At 42.4% G+C, this 16,621-nt stretch overlaps 1 protein-coding gene across 1 annotated transcript in view; it reads left to right on the top strand.

Annotated features, from left to right (window-relative positions):
• The window catches only part of PDCD10 (programmed cell death 10), a 69,786-nt gene that overhangs the window by 36,203 nt on the left and 16,962 nt on the right, over positions 1 to 16,621 (top strand). The window contains exons 2-3 of the mRNA XM_073626151.1: positions 1,520 to 1,717; positions 12,654 to 12,707. Coding sequence (XP_073482252.1) covers positions 1,628 to 1,717; positions 12,654 to 12,707 — 144 coding nt within the window. The 5' untranslated portion in view covers positions 1,520 to 1,627. The remainder of the gene's footprint in view (positions 1 to 1,519; positions 1,718 to 12,653; positions 12,708 to 16,621) is intronic.

Below are 16,621 nucleotides of genomic sequence, written 5' to 3'. Positions count from 1 at the left end.
ACTTTGGCAATTTGGCTACTTTATGTGAACTTGGACACCCAGTTTTTGAAGATCATTTTATGTGCCAGAATGCTGATTCCTGATTAGCCCCATTTATGTTTGTTTTTTGTTTTTTGTTTTGAAGCAACATCTAAGAGGGGATCCTAGCAGTGGGCTGCTGTGGCTTTGTGACTATTTCCTCCACTGCTTTATCAGCGAAGCTGTGAATAGGCAACTACTGGAGTGATCTGTACTTCTCCATCACCCCCTCTAAATGCTACTCCTACTCCCTTTGCCTAATAAGTGATGGATGTGGAGTGGTCAGCTAAAACTGGCCATGCTGTTAGATTTCACTTATTCAGCCCCATGGCCCAAATGAGAGAAAATCATTAGATTCCTCCATTCATGCTATACAGGGTGTTCTACTAGCCCTTGTATTCCAGCATCCACACCTGCCTTAATACCTCAACAGTGATTTCATCTGATAGTAACAGTCATTGTTCAGCTGGCATTTTTCCACCTGGCTCCTTCAATTTTTTTTTTCAAATCAAATTTTGTTGAGTCAGGTGATGCTGACAGGGCCACCCACAGATCTAATTCCAGCCAATTCAGCAGGAATCTGCCTAAATTCAAGCCATGTATCCCCAGCCTAAGCCATTGGGTTGTGAGGAAGCACTGCTATTGGGGCGCTCCTCTATAGTGGCCTTCTTTAATAGTAGATGAATGAACCACTGCAGTCTGACTTCTCTAATCCGTTTTTATATACCGTATTTATCGGTGTATAACACGCACCCCAGTTTTAGGAGGAAAGTTTAAGGAAAAAAACGTACATTTTAAAAAAAGAACTTTGAAACAAAATTGGGGTCATAACTCATCAATGCACCCTGCTCAGTGCCCATCTACAGCCATTAATTTGCCCAACAATGCAGCCTATTCAGTGCCCATCTGCAGCCTCACCTTTCCCATCATTGCTGCCTCGCCAGTGTTGGATTATCCCTGCTGTCTTCGAGGGAAGAGGAGGAGGCTGAATTACACAGAGCCGCTATCTCCTGTGAACCCGTCACTCACAGCCACGCCTCCTGGTCCTGCTCATATGATAGAACAGTGGCCCAATCCAGGGCCAGGAGGCGTGGCTGTGACGGAGCGCTGGGTACACAGGAGATTGCAGCTCTATGTAATTCAGTGGTGCTCGTTCCTCTTCCCTCAGACAGTAGGGATCGGTGTATAATGCACACCCACGATTTCCCCCTGATTTTAAGGGGGAAAAAAGTGCGTGTTATATGCCGATAAATACGGTATGTGCAAGAAAACCATTTTTAAATGACAATGTCTGAATAGTGGGGGGTGAGCTGCTGTAGTGTGTGTGTGTGTGTGTGTGTGTGTGTGTGTGTGTGTGTGTGTGTTTTTGTTTGATCATGACCATCATTAAAAATTAACATTTAACAGTTGCCAGAAACTTTGATCAAAAGATCTGGAAATGAAATATAATTTTCCTTAAATTGCAGAAGTACTTGATGGGGATTTGTTTCTTCTTTCATAGGGTAATATTGAACCATTTCTTATATTAGAAGAACCACCAGATCCAGCACACTGAATGAGGAGTTACTTGCTTCCATAGCATCATATTCTAACAGCCTGGTCTCTTTGAATGAGGATGACAATGGAAGAGTTGAAGAATGAATCAGAGACCATGGTTTCCATGCCCCTATATGCGGTTATGTATCCAGTCTTCAACGAGGTTAGTATTCTGTTTTAATTTACAAGTCTGTAAAATGGTCAAATCAAGGAGCCTATTTCTGGCAACACAAAAGTTACACTTATTGAGCCGGCCATAGATGAAGTTAGTTTGAGGTGGATGTGTGGGTTCCTCAAACCCCCCCCCCCCAATTTCCCTATCCCACAAGTTTCCCTGTCTCACAGGTTCACTGACTTCGATTTGTAAAGTATAACGTAATAAAATGGGCTTGGCTTAGAATATATTTACTAATGTGTAAATGTAATAGAGGTATTTATTATCGATCACAGCACTCCACCTGAAAATGGTGGCATCGGGCATCATCAATGTTTAGAATTTAATTCCTGGGCAGAGATTCCAGTAATTTTTCTAGTTTGGAGAGATTTCACATCACATGCTGATGGGAAGACTCAGTGAGCCTTCCATATTACACAAGACTACAGAAAAAGGGTGTTTCTTTTGGGGTGTGTGTATGTATTGAACACTTCCTATGCTGCAAATAAGTTGGCATAAGTTGGAGTAGACATTAACTGCAGTGTCTTTGTTTTCTCTGTTGGTCATTCTGTGATATGTTGCTCTACTACTCCTGTGATGACACATCCCAGTAACAGCTCAATTAGGGTGAGGTCAGTATGGGTATAGTTAAGCTATTTACACACTTCCTGATTTTTTTCCAAAAATATACTTTGTTTTTCTGGTAAAAAAAAAAAAAAATGCTGACAGGAAAGGTTTGTAATATTCTATTTCTGTGCCCCTTTTATTTTTTACAGTTTATGTAGAATTGATGTGTATCTCTGTTCATACAGACTAGTGTTACTCAACCTCTGTACCCACTTATAAGCAGAAAGTCAGCAAGTACCTGCTAATGTGTGCCATATTGTCAGGTGACCACAAATGTAATTTGTGTTTCAAGTTTTACCAAACCATACTCCACCTTTCATGCCATGTTTTAATGTTGCACCCATATTAAGGGTGTAAACATGGTTACTTTCCTCAGCACCTCCTATTCATGGGGATCTGTGAATGGAAGACTAAGTTGTATCTGCCACTGGGCAAAAGGACGTGTAGATCTCAATGAAGCACAAGGTCAGGAACATCACCATACTTGCCGTTGTTTACTGCCTGCAGCCCCATAACAGAAGGTAGTTACTTAGAAAAAAGAGTCTGCAGGAGCCTGTGTCTTTCTGCACAAAAAAATTTAACGCACATTATTTTTTTTTCATAATACCGACTCCTATTGACAAGAACTCATACTGACTTTATGACTGCGTGTAAAGGAAAGGAATGGTATACCACTGCTGAGTGCTACTTCTAAAATACTAGTAGCCTAGCTGTCAGGACCCTCACCCTGAAAAACTATGCAGGCTAATGTGTGCTAGCATTGAAGCCAGATGAATTGCATGACAGCCAGGTAACAAGCATTTTCAGGAGGTCTGTAATGTCTTCACCTATTTCTCTGTGATTTTCTTAACCCCTTCCTGCCCACCCCTGTGTTTTTAATAGTTTTGAACGCCCGGAGGTCAGTAAGGAATGGTGACCACAGTGGTCACATGATCGAAAGCTGGTCATGTCAGCTACTGATTTTTACTCCAGACCAAGAGCTGTCTTTGCCAGCTCAGTCTTTTTGCTGAGCGTGCACAGTAAGCATGAGCTCAGCATGTGAACATCAACCACACAGTGACGCATGTTTGGGCAATAAAGCCCGCTTTCTTGCCATGTGTTGGGGTGGTCTTAAGGGGGTTAAAGCTGCATGGTATTTGGGGGGGGGGGGGGGGGATGACAAAATAACGCATGCAGCAGGGGTGGCTGCACTGCAAAAGTTAAGTGTTTGGAGTCTAGAGATATGGGAAAAAAATATATGCTACTTTTCATATTATTTATTTATTTTTTTTCTGTATTCTGGCAGACTTCAGACACTTTTTACCTCTGCTCCAAGTTGTGGGCCAGCCCTCAAGCCCACTGTATGCGAGGACAGCCCCCAGCTGTCCTCGCATACAATGCAGTGCCAGAATTTCTGCACTGTATCTGATGACATCAGAACGCAAAAGCAGCTGAATTGCTTTTGGGACGAGACTTCAAGGTGCTGGTTGCAAGGTGTGGCGTGAGCCTGCCAGAGTAAGGAATACAGTAACTATTACACCTTATTCTTCTACCCTCTAGAGCAGGGGTCTCAAACTAGTGGCCCTCCAGCTGTTGCGGAGCTACAAGTCCCATCATGCCTCTGCCTGAGGAAGTCTTTTTTTTTTTTTAAGCTTCCTTGCCCAGACCAAGTCTAGCAGTGTTTTTTAATATGGAGTTTATTTGCTAAAGCTGGAGAGTGCAAAATGTCTCACTTCTGCAAAGAAACCAATCAGCTTGCAGGTTTCATTGCCAAAGCTTGATTGAACAAGCTGAGGTTAGAAGCTGATTGGTTTCTCCACGGGAGTGAGACTGATTTTGCACTCGCAAGCTTTAGTAAATAAACCCCTATGCGTCTGCTAGCTTGACCATAACTATGACTAGTTTGTCTGATTGGGTCTGAGAACTAGGAACACTCAGTGGCGCAGTCCTATTTTTATGCTGCAAGGGTTAACCAACATTGTTGTGAGAAGTGGCTCTTTTTTTCTTTTTGGCTTTAAAAACTTACTGTGGTCACGAAAGGATTAATGTCCCTGCTTTTAAATTGAACAAATATCGAGTCATGTTGACCACTGCTCAGCAACTCCTAGGAAGCCGAAGCCATGTATGTGGTGGTGGAGAAGTGGACAGATGACGTCACGATCTCCACCTAAGCCAGTCAGAGGAAGATTTGTTTTCGTAAATACAAAGCTTCCTCTAAATGGCTGAGCAGTGCTCCAGCTGGACTAGATTTTGTTTTGGGGACGAAAAGTACCTGTACTGCTGCGGAACCACAGTGCTGTATATTGTATGTGGCTAATGCTGCAAACAGGTTTATACAGTGTTCCCAGCAGGCACCTCTGTTAGTAAATGAAAAAAGTTTGAACCAGCTTGGCCCAAGCAAACGACCGTATTTATCGGCATATAACACGCACTTTTTTCCCCTGAAAATCAGGGGAAAATCATGGGTGCGTGTTATAGGCCGATCCCCGCCGATTTTGTGTCATCGGAGCGATCGCGGCAATTGCTGCGGTCGCTGCCGACATACACAGCCGTGGGTAGATTCAAATATGGCGCAGAGACTGCAGGGATTCGTCGGAGCCGAGATGCACATACCCGAGTGTTCTCGGCTTTTTTTGGCGCCGCCGTCACGCCCAGTCCCGCCCCTTGGACCTGTGTTATGTCCATCATAGGGCAGGACTGGGCGTGACTGTGAGCGGCGCCGAAAAAAGCCGAGAACACTCGGGTATGTGTATCTCGCTCCGACGAATCCCTGCAGTCTCGGCGCCATATTTGAATCTAACCACGGCTGTGTATGTTGGCGGCGAGTGCGCAAGGTTGCACTGGGGCAAGGCTGCACTGACACTGAAAAGGCTGCAGATGGACAGATAAGGCTGCATTAATGGGCATTTTAATGTAAGTTGTTTTTTTTTTTTTTTTTTTTTTTTTTTTTTCCTTAAACTTGGGGTGCGTGTTATACGCCGATAAATACGGTATTTATTTTTAAAGTGTTACTAAACCTACAACAGTAAAGTCAGTCTGTATATGCAGTAAAGCATGCTTGTTATACTCACTGTGGGACTTGAGGGGTTAATCCTGCGCATTGTGTAAAAAGGCTGTTTGATCCTGTCTTCTCTGATCCTCCCCTTCTTTCACAGTACCCAATCCATCTCCTGATAAGACAGAGCCTTGGGGACACTCTGCACATGCTCAGTTTAGTATGTATTGATAGGTTTTTTTTTTTTTCCTTGGGTGAGTGCATGTGATCAGCACAGGGCCAATCAGCACTGTCCAGACAGAGGGTCTACTGTGGGAGACCAGATATATTGAATGCAGGGTCCTGGGTTTAGTAACACTTTAAGTCATGGTAAACCCGGCGCTGAGCTTTTATTTTTGGTTTTACATACATAAACCTTTCCTAGAAAAATATGAAGGCTGCCATTGCTGGCTTCTTCTGTAAATGCTAGTTATCTGGCTGTAACTTTGACGTTCTGGCTTCAATAATCTGACCTAGAAGCATGTAGATGTCTTTATTCTGACTTCCCCTGTTCTAGTCAAACTAGTGTTTGCAGAACAAGATCAGCAGTGATGGCCCCATTATTTCTCTGTGGGGAAAGTAATATGCTGGAACTCAAGGCAACTGGCTACATGTAAAGTGAAATACTTAGGGCCCTTTCACCTTTTTCCAAGCGCTTTTGCATTAAAAAATACCGGTGGGTCTTCATTGATGTGCAGCTTCATAGGATCCATCCTTTGCTCAACAGTTGTTTGGAGATGAGAAGAGCTCCTTCCCTGGCCTGCACTCAGTGGTTGACACAGGATTTCCTTCCCCTGTAGCCTGAGCGGCACACATTTTCCATTACTGGTTCATGCTGAGGCCAGGTAACTAACTAGCATCTTCAGAAGATCAGTAATGTGCAGGCTTCATATTTCTCTCAAGTTTCCTTTTTATAGCTTGATACTGGCTTGCCTTTTCAGATCACCTGTTTGGGCTTAGAAAGGTGCATTAACTTGCTGCTGAGGTCATCCTTTTGTTCCCAGTGTTTGACAGCACCATCCATGAGTAGAGCTGACTTTCTCAACGGCTCTTTACCATGTGAGCAGCTGTGTCCAATCACAGCTAATCGGTGTAAACAGGATTTGCTGGTTATCGGCAATCCTCTCCTCATGCTGAGACCCCATTCACACAGGGGCAACACGACTTGCAGGTCGCCTCAACGAGGCGACCTGCAAACGACTGCCCGGGCGACTTGCAAAACGACTTCTGTATAGAAGTCTATGCAAGTCGCCCCCGAAGTCGTACAGGAACCTTTTTCTAAGTCAGAGCGACTTGTGTCGCTCCCCTTATAACGGTTCCATAGCACAGAACGGGAGGCGACTTGTCAGGCGACTAGGTCGCCTGACAAGTCGTCCCTGTGTGAATGGGCTCTAACAGTGCTAGAGTAGAGCTGGTGACTGGCAAATCCACACAGCGGACATCTACACTGATAATCAGTGCAGCCTCATTAGTGAAGGAGAAAAATTACTTGTAACACAAACTAGAAAAAACACTTTTCAAAATTTGTCTTATTTTTGCTAAAAAAAAAAAAAGTGGAGATTAAATGCCCTCAAAAGAAAGCTCTATCTTTCTCAAATGATAAATTTAGATTTGGTGCAGTGTTGCAAGGCTGGAAGGGGGTAAAAGTGCCCGGTAGGCAAGTGGTTAAACAGTGACCTCTATCCTACAGAAGCAACTTGCCATTCTGCTTTCCTCTGATTATACACACTTTCATTTGTGAAGAGCAGCTTTCATGTTCCTATATGAACAGAGAAGATGTTCAGATGTATCAGGAGTAAGTGTACCCATGTACTCACCTATACAATTAGACAGGCTTTATTTGTCTATATGGATAAACAAAGCTTTCTCCAGTCTATAACCTAAGAGGACGGAAGCTTGGCATTGCTCTTAATCTCTTACATAACTGATGCAGTAAAACTATGGAGGTTTATTTACTAAAAGCAAATCCACTTTGCACTACAAGTACTCTTGGAAGTGCAGTCGCTGTAGATCTGAGGGGGACGTGCAAGGAAAATAAACAGCATTTTTGCTTGCACATGATTGGATGATAAAATCAACAGAGATTCCCCTCGTTTCAGATCTTCCCCTCAGATCTACAGCGACTGCACTTGTAGTGCAAAGTGGATTTGCCTTTAGTAAATCAACCCCCATGTCACACAATCAATCTAAAAACTTGACGCTGGTGAATGGGTGAAAGCTGAGGAATTGGATTGTATGGCCATGGTTGAACCAAATCTATCATTTGAAAGGCCCAGGTAAAATGATCAATTACCAGATAAGCACTCTGCTTTCCCACTGTGGATCCTATCATCCCAAGATAAAGGCTATTTGTAGAAGAGATGAATCCTAACCTTTTCCAGCTAGACCCTTCTTCAAGGCTTGTAATCTACAAGGGTTTAGGCACTATACAAATGTTTCCACTCATGTAGCGTTTCCTATAAACAGAGAGCCACAATCTTTTCTTATGATCTGTGCTTAGGGAAAGAAAAAAAAGCTTTTATTTTTTTTTTCTCCTGCATTATACAGATAATTCTGCTTTGCTTTTGCTTTCCCTTTTTTTTATAGCTTTTTCTGATGTGATAAATTTGATTTATGAGCACCGTGGGAGTGTAAGAGGACAAAAGGCTGTGTGTAAAATTATAGCTTCAATTTGTGCAGTGTCTCCAACTTGAATCAATCAGAGATTTGGCTTTAGAAAAGACCATTGTATTATTTTTGGGCAGCTGGTAAACAGACTGCTCCGTAATGCTTGTGCATCTGTACAGAACCCTCTCCAATAGGAGATCATTTAGACACATTGCTTTTGGCGGATTGTTTTTGTGCTTGCATACCAAAACATGCAGATGCTGCAGAATCAGATGTAGCTATTTTCTCTGTCATATAGAAGATGCTGGTTGCTTGTTCACCTGCTAGAAGTCTTGTGGTGCAGTTCTCTACGTGATGCTGCATACTTTCCATACTGCGCTTTGTAGAATGGGCAAGGCACTGCAAGCTTTGCAGATGTGAAAGCTTTTATTGCTCTGATCTGCTAACCCTTGAAATCTAAATTCACCTCTTTGAGCTGCAATGCAGTGTTTTGAGATTGCAGTAGTAAAATAGATTGCAATGTATGAAACATTTAAAGTAGTAGTGTTATCTGATGGAATCCTTGGGATCTTGTTTCAAAGTATGGAGCTGTTAAACTGCTAAATAAAATAGTTAACTTTGACCTCATTTACTGCAATTTAAAGGGCTGACATGCATTCTAGTGCCCAATGCTCTTAAAGAAAAAAAGAGAAAAGGCACGAACACCATTCATTATATCTTAACTTATGACTTGAAGCACAGCATAGTGATTCAATCCAGTGGTTGCTAACTTTTTTGGACCTCACGGATTACCAAATTCACAATTTTTGAATCTCGCAGGCCTCAAAGATGAAATTTACATGCCTTATACACACAATGGCTCTGGCTCTTTGCCCCCCAAATTGGATCACACTGCTGTCTTATACACACACAATTCTTCAGCTCTCTGCACCCCCGCACTGTCAAACTGACTGTTGGCTTTCCAGTGGAAGTGATTTGGTCAACTGTAAAGCTGCCCAATCCTTTCCACAACCAGCAGAACATGTGTTTTTGTCAGCTCCCTATGTGGTAGTGATCACCTCTTTCCTTTTTTTTTTTTTTTTGTAGTATTTAATCCCAAATTGCTGTGCCCTGTAATCCATTTTCCCACGCCACAGATGGCTCAATCCAGCCTTAGGGATTTATGGAGCCACCTACACTATATTGTCAGAAGTATTTGGACGCCTGCCTTTTTAAATGCACATGAACTTTAATGGCATCTCAGTTTTCGTCCGTAGGGTTCAATATTGAATTGTCCCATCCTTTGCAACTATAACAACTTCAACTCTTCTGGGAAGACTGTCCACAAGGTTTAGGAATGTGTCTATGGGAATATTTGACCATTCTCCCAGAAGCGCATTTGTGATGTCAGGCACTGATGTTGGCCAAGAAGGCCTGGCTCAGTCTCCGCTCTAATTCATCCCCAAGGTGTTCTATCAGATTAAGGTCACTGTTGCACAGGTCTGTTGGAACAGGAAGGGGATATTCCCACAAATTTGAGAGCATGAAATTGTCCAAAATGTCTTGGTCTCACCGAGTGTTAACACAAAGTGTTATTTCTGTGTGCTGCTTCGTTCCTCTGTCAGCATGAATCACTTCTGACAAGTTTTTCTGACACCAAGAGAAAAACGGTGACAGGGGAGGGACCTCCAGCAGATTGACAGCCTCAGCTCTGTTCTTGGGGGTGTGTCCCTTCCCTCCAATCAGCTCTTAGAGCTCTCCTCACTGATGTAACTTCAACTCACCGCTCCCCTGCTTTTCAGAGTTAAGAGATCCTCTGTAAATCCTGCACTTTGGATATAGGGAAAAGACAGCTGTAATACACGGGTACAATTTATGTAGGAGGGTTTGTTTCATCTGGGTATATCTGTGTACAGGCACTTTTAAAGGAGCGTTTAATACCCCTGCACATATATACAGAAGTGTAAGCAACAACACAGTGCACAAAAACACTAATTTTTCATTACAAATATTTAGGTATGTATTTAACACTAAACTGATAACCTGTAATTGCTGGTTCACACTTCTACGATCAGACATCGCATGTGATTCTCACCGCACTGCTGTCTGTGTGATGCGAATTCAGCCACGCAGATTGTCGATTCCTGTCCAAATTCACAGTTCACACTGCGATATTTGAACTGATCTGAAGGTGTCATTAACTTTGTATTGACACCCTCAGTGTTTCGCTTAGGGCAGTGTGAACTGCCTGTGAGTTTTATGCCATGCGGGAACCCGCACTGGTTACGTGTGAACGTAACGTGTTATGTGTGAACCGGCAAAGGCTTTTAAAGCTTTGCTAAACTTTAGTACCCAAAATTGTCCACATAGGAATCCCTTTACTTGACACTGCCTCATCTTTAATATATTACCAAACCTTACTAATATACTGTGTGTGTGTTGAAGATATGGCTTTGATAAATGTATGTGTGCTAATGTTATGACATAAAAACTTGCAACTACCAACATTTTATTCTCCAGTGTCTTTGCTTTCCAAAATTGTTTGGGCATTTAGGCAGTTTTACCATGTGTTAACCGCTTCAAACTTTGAGTCCTTTTCTGTGCAAGGTAATGCTGTAGATAGCTAGCAGGTAAACCCAGGTGCCATAGACGACAAAGAAAAGTATGTCTGAGCATAAAAATGTAATGGTCTAAACTTGGGTTCCACACTGTAGGATATGTGGTTGCCTTCATGATGGAAAGCTACAACCTATTTTGATATTGGGGAAAGGTGCTCCTCTTCTCATGCAATTTTCTGTGCCTGAGCAAACCTAATCTCAGAGGGTGTAACAAGTTCTATCTAGGCTAATGCAGATCTTTGGGGGAACATGGATATACATTTGTAAGGGTGAATGGCGCAGTGGTTTATGGCAGGGAGTGTTGCAATGAATTGTGCCAAGTGTAATCTTTTATCGCAGAGAAATGATGGATGATGTAATAAACTTTTTAACTGTCACAGGTGCATCTGCTAAAATTAGAATATCATCAAAAAGTACATTTTTATTTCAGTTCAAAAAGTGGAACACATATTTTTATATAGATGCGTTTACAGAGTGATATATTTCAAACATTTCTTTTCTTTTAATTTTGATTATGGCTTACATCTAGCGAAAACCCTGAATTCAGTATCTCAGAAAATTAGAATATTTAGATCAGACCAATATATTAAAAGGAAAAAAAAAAAGATTTTTAATACAGAAATGTTGGCTTACTGAAAAGTAGGTCAAAAGCTCTGCACAAACTGTTGGCGCTATATAAATCCTGTATAATAGGTCCATGTACAGTATAGTATGCACTCAGTACCTGGTCAGGGCTCTTTTGCATGAATTGTTGAATCAGTGTGGCGTGGCATGGAGGTTATCAGCCTGTGGCACTGCTGAGGTGTTATGGAAGTTCAGGTTGCTTTGATAGCGGCTTTCAGCTCATTTGCATTGTTGGGTATGTCATTGTCCTCTTGACAAATACCCCGCAGATTCTCTATGGGGTTTAGATCAGGCGAGTTTGCTGGCCAATCAAGCACAGTGATACCATGATCATTAAACCAGGTATTGGTACTTTGGCAGTATGGACAGGTGCCAAGTCATTCTGGAAAATGAAATCAGCATTTCCATAAAGCTGGTCAGCAGAGGGAAGAAGCATGAAGTGCTCTGGAATTTCCTGGTAGCGGGGTACGCTGATTTTGAACTTGATAAAATGCAGTGGACCAACACCAGCAGATGACATGGCACCCCAAATCGTTACGGTCAGTGGAAACTTCACACTGGACCTCATGCAACTTGGATTTTTGTGCCTCTTCACTCTTCCTCCAAACTCTGAGACCTTTATTTCCAAATTAAATGCGAAGTTTTCCACTGTCTGTGATAATTTAGGGAGCCATGTCATCTGCTGGTGTTGGTCTGTGTTTTATAAAGTACAAAGTCAGCCCAGCCCTCTACCAAGAAGTTCCTGAGCACTTGATGCTTCCCTCTGCTGACCAGCTGTATGGAGATGTTGATTTCATTTTCCAGTAGGACTTGGCACCTGCCGACACTGCCAAAAGTACCAATACCTGGTTTAATGATGGTGGTATCACTGTGCTTGATTGGCCAGCAAACTCGCCTGACCTAAACCCCATAAAGAATCTCTGGGGTATTGTCACGAGGAAGATGAGACACACCAGACCCAACTATGCAGATGAGCTGAAAGCCACTATCAAACCCGGGCTTCCATAACATCTCAGCGGTGCCACAGGCTGATCGCCTCCATGCAACACCACATTGATGCAGCAATTCATGCAAAAGGAGCCCTGACCACGTATTGAGTGCATTCTATGCTGTACATGGACTTATTTTTCAGTAAGCCAACATTTCAGTATTTAAATTTATTTATATATATTTTGTTTTTTTTTTTTGGTCTTCTGTAATATTACTTTCTGAGATGCTGAATTTTGGGGTTTCGCTAGCTGTAAGCCATAGTCCTCAAAATTGAAAGAAATGCTTAAAATATATCACTCTGTGTGTAACGCATCTATATAAAATATAGAAGTTTTCACTTTTTTTTTTTTTTTTTTTTTTGAATTACTGAAATTAACTTTTTTGATCTAATTTTATGAGATGCACCTGTATATTGTTATGGAGCAATGATAAAAAAAAAAATACATTAAATGGCATTGTGTAATTGTCTTTTATCTCTCTCCCACAGTTAGAACGTGTAAACCTTTCAGCAGCTCAGACTCTCCGGGCAGCATTTATAAAGGTAAGGAGGCCTTGATTTGTAACCTTTTCAGAATGTTTTCTGCTATATGGTAACGCACATTTTATGCCTGGCCATATCCTCAACAAATAGTAATTGCAGATCTAATTTAAAGCATTCTTTACAGCTTCTGCATTACCACGTAGTGCAAAGCAGTGCTTTATTCTGTCACTGAGGTCCAAGCAGCTGTGGTGTATACTTTATTGTACATCACAGGACACCGGATTGGTTAATTCTTACACTAATGGGATCTGCTCCACTTCTAGGTGATTTAGATACTGGCAAAGAGCAGAGCTGCAACCCTTTCCACTCCAGCATGCCTGCGTTTTTTTTTTTTTTTTTTTTTTTTTTTTTGTATGTGTCCATAAGTGATGGACCTGTTCCTCTCCACTAAGAAATATGGTTGCCTCTCTGTAAGACTTGGGGGACTGTACCCAGACCCGGGAGACAGAAGGCCAGGGGTGGCATATCTGCTAATAGCATTGGATGCTCTGGGGAAGCTCACACCTTGACACTGAGTGGCATGTTGCAGAGCTTTGTAGAGTGCTGCACTGAAGCTCAGATACTGATGGCCCCTGTTTGGGTAAGTCTGCGGGGGGTTAACGTTGGGCCAAGCCACTGAACCTTTTAAGCTCTGCTGCAGAAAAAGAATGGCCAGTAAGTGCTGTTATCTGCAAAATCATGCGTTCTGCTGCTCTTGGGCACAGAAGAGCAGCAGCCACTGATGGTGCTGTGCTGTCCAGTTTTTGTTTGATTGGGTGCTATGTTTTTCCAGCTTTGCCAAAGCTATGACGTTGGAGGATGGGGCTTCAGTGAGCACATCTATACAGTGCATGCATGCACACTTTGGCACTCTTAACACTGTGCACCAGCCTGAACACCACTGTAAAGCCTCCCTTCTATGCCATGCAGATAACAGCAGGAGCTCTGATAACCAGTGGCTTACAGTGATAATTCAAGTTCTTCCAGCACTGGCTGCCGCATAACTCTTACTGACCCCTTGTCAATTTTGGAAGCATTTTCTACTTCAAGGGTACTTGCGTCCTATACTTCTCTATCTCTGGAGGCAATTTTACTGCTGTAGCTAGTGGCATAAGAGCTGTGCCTGTTTGCCCTCGCTGCCAGGTTTCTGATGACTTTGCTCTTTGCATTACAACTGTCAGGGGAAGAGGCCCAGTCTGCCTAGGACATTTCCTGTCAGGATGAGCGAATGACTAGCATCTTTCTAACCATTACAATTCTCCCTTGGGCATCTATACAGACTTGGTTTATAATAACTTGCAGCAACCAGTGCAGACCTTACCCCTGGTCACCAGTTTGGGGTCTAATGTAAGCTCCACCTCCTCCAAAAACTTTCCTATGCTTTCTCTTTTTTTTTTTTTTTTTTTTTTTTTTTTTTTTTGTTTTGTAGGAGAACATCTAACTAAGCTGAAGGTCACCTTTTTGGGATCTTAAAAATCTCCCAAGCTTTTTAAACATTACTCCTGCTTTCAAATCTGAAGGAGGTGCTTTACTGAAGACTGGGTGCCATGCAAGATCTCTGCTTCCGCAAAATTTGCACAGCAATCCCCTGTGGAGGGGAACTCTGAGAATTGGGCAGTTGTAGCAGATGCTGCTGTCTTGCACCTGCACTAGACCTAACCATTCCTGTGGATGAGATTCTGGTATTTAAGGAACATTCAGATCAGAAGCTTGAAGCCTTCTTAGGTCTTTTCCGAGTTGGGAAGTAGCCTTCAATATCTACAGCTGGGTTCTGCCCAGGCCTGATAAGTCTGGGCCAAGTGCATGGTTAAGGATCCTGGAGCACTAAGGGCAGGTTCCTCTGTTTCAGCACCTGGAGCTTTTTTGGAGGCACTAAGCTTCTGGGGTATCTGGGTACCCATAAAAAAAAAAAAAATAAAACTGCAAATCCTCCCAACCCCTTTTCCCCACTGGGATTGCTTTTGGAAATTGGTCTATGAATTGCCCAATCCCATGTCCTGTGATGTAAAGAAAACAGTACATAGTACAATAGTATATATTGCAGTTTGATTACTTGTCTTTCTATTGCTGTCACATGTGATTTGTCTTCTGAATAGGTGTGATTGGCTCCTACATTCTATGTGACACTTTATATCCCTTGCATCACTAGTGGTTTCTTTAAAATTTGAAACAGGCCAAGCACATGTTCATGAAATTAGCACCATTCTTGAGAGAATTCACTTTTCCTTTTTTTTTTTTTTTTTTCGGCAGCTTTGACTTGTTAACAGGCAATGTGTGTGGTTGTGTTGCCAGTCAGGTGGATTTGGTAAAGATTTTGGAAGCAGCCTTCAGCTCCAACTTAAGATCCTAATGCAACCAGTGACTGTCACTTTGCACAAGCTGCAGGCAGACTTTAGTAAGGTTTTAATGGTGTGTGCTGGGTTTTTTATTTTTTTGACCTGTGTCCCTTTTTTGGAGCATTTTCTTTTATAGCCTAATTTTAAGCCAAATTCAAAATGTGGCAGAAATTTGTAAGCGTATTGTACATGCTTTATTTGCCTAGTAGAATTGCTTACTGTTCTGCACTGGCCACAAATCCATTTTACATGCTGCTGGAAGTCAGATTTTTTGTCACTTCAGAGCACCAAACAGCAATACTTGTGCTCCTCAACCAGCATTAATTGGTGCACTGTTGTGAAGACCAATCAAACTACTGTACAAACCCAGCAGTTCTACTTTCGTACAGCTTGTACCAGTAGCCAGCACTGGAAAAAAAACACTGAAGCTTGTACAGCTTAACATGCTTCTGCTCCATTTCAAATTTAGCTTCTATTGGGCTTTTAACTTTCTGTTCTGAAGATATAGCTGAAAGTGACAGGGAAACTCTCTACAGTATAGTAAATCCTATCTAAGGCTGTTTTATAGACTGTGCGAGTTTCTTTCCTGCAACCACTTTATTAGGTACACCTGTTCAATTGCTTGGTAACACAAATTGCTAATCAGCCAATCACATGGCAGCAACTCTTTGCATTTAGACGTGGTGAAGACTATTTGCTGAAGTTCACACTGAGCGTCAGAATGGGGAAGAAAGGGGATTTAAGCGACTTTGAATGTGGCATGGTTGTTGGTGCCAGACGGGCTTGTCAGAGTATTTCAAAAACTGCTGATCTACTGGGATTTTCACACACAACCATCTCTAGAGTTTACAGTGAATGGCCCGAAAGAGAAAATATCCAGTGAGTGGCTGTTGTGTGGACAAAAAATGCCTTGTCAGAGGACAATAGGCAGACTGGTTCAAGATGATAGAAAGGCAACAGTAACTTCAATAACCACTTGGTACAACCAATGTATGAAGAATACCATCTCTGAACGTACAACGCATCAAATCTTAAAGCAGATAGGCTACAGCAGCAGAAGACCACACCAGGTGCCACTCCTGTCAGCTAAGAACCGGAAACTGAGGCTACAGTTCGCACTGGCCCACCAAAATTTTACAATAGATTGGAAAAACGTTGCCTGGTCTAAGTCTGGATTTCAGCTGCAACATTCATTGAGATGGTAGGGTCAGAATTTGGCATACACAACATGAAAGCATGGATCCATCCTGCCTTGTATCAAAGGTTGAGGCTGGTGTTGTAATGGTGTGGGGGGGGGGGGGTTTCTTGGCACACTTTTGGTCCTTTAGTACCAATTTAAGCATTGTTTAAACACCACAGCCTACCTGAGTACTGTTGTGACCACGTCAATCCATTTATGACTACGGTGTACCCATCTGATGGCTTCTTCCAATCAGGATAATGCACCATGTCACAAAGCTCAAATCATCTCGTCACTAGTTTCTTGAACATGACAATGGGTTCACTCCAGTGGCCTCCACAGTAACCAGATCCAGTCCAATAGAGTACCTTTTGGGATGTGGTGGAACGAAGATTTTACATCATGAATGTGCAGCCGAC

Source organism: Aquarana catesbeiana, linkage group LG04 (assembly GCF_042186555.1).
Source record: "Aquarana catesbeiana isolate 2022-GZ linkage group LG04, ASM4218655v1, whole genome shotgun sequence".
Taxonomy (NCBI): Eukaryota; Metazoa; Chordata; class Amphibia; order Anura; family Ranidae; genus Aquarana; species Aquarana catesbeiana.
The sequence above is the reverse complement of the archived record's forward strand: the minus strand, read 5'-3'. Positions and strand labels throughout refer to the sequence as shown.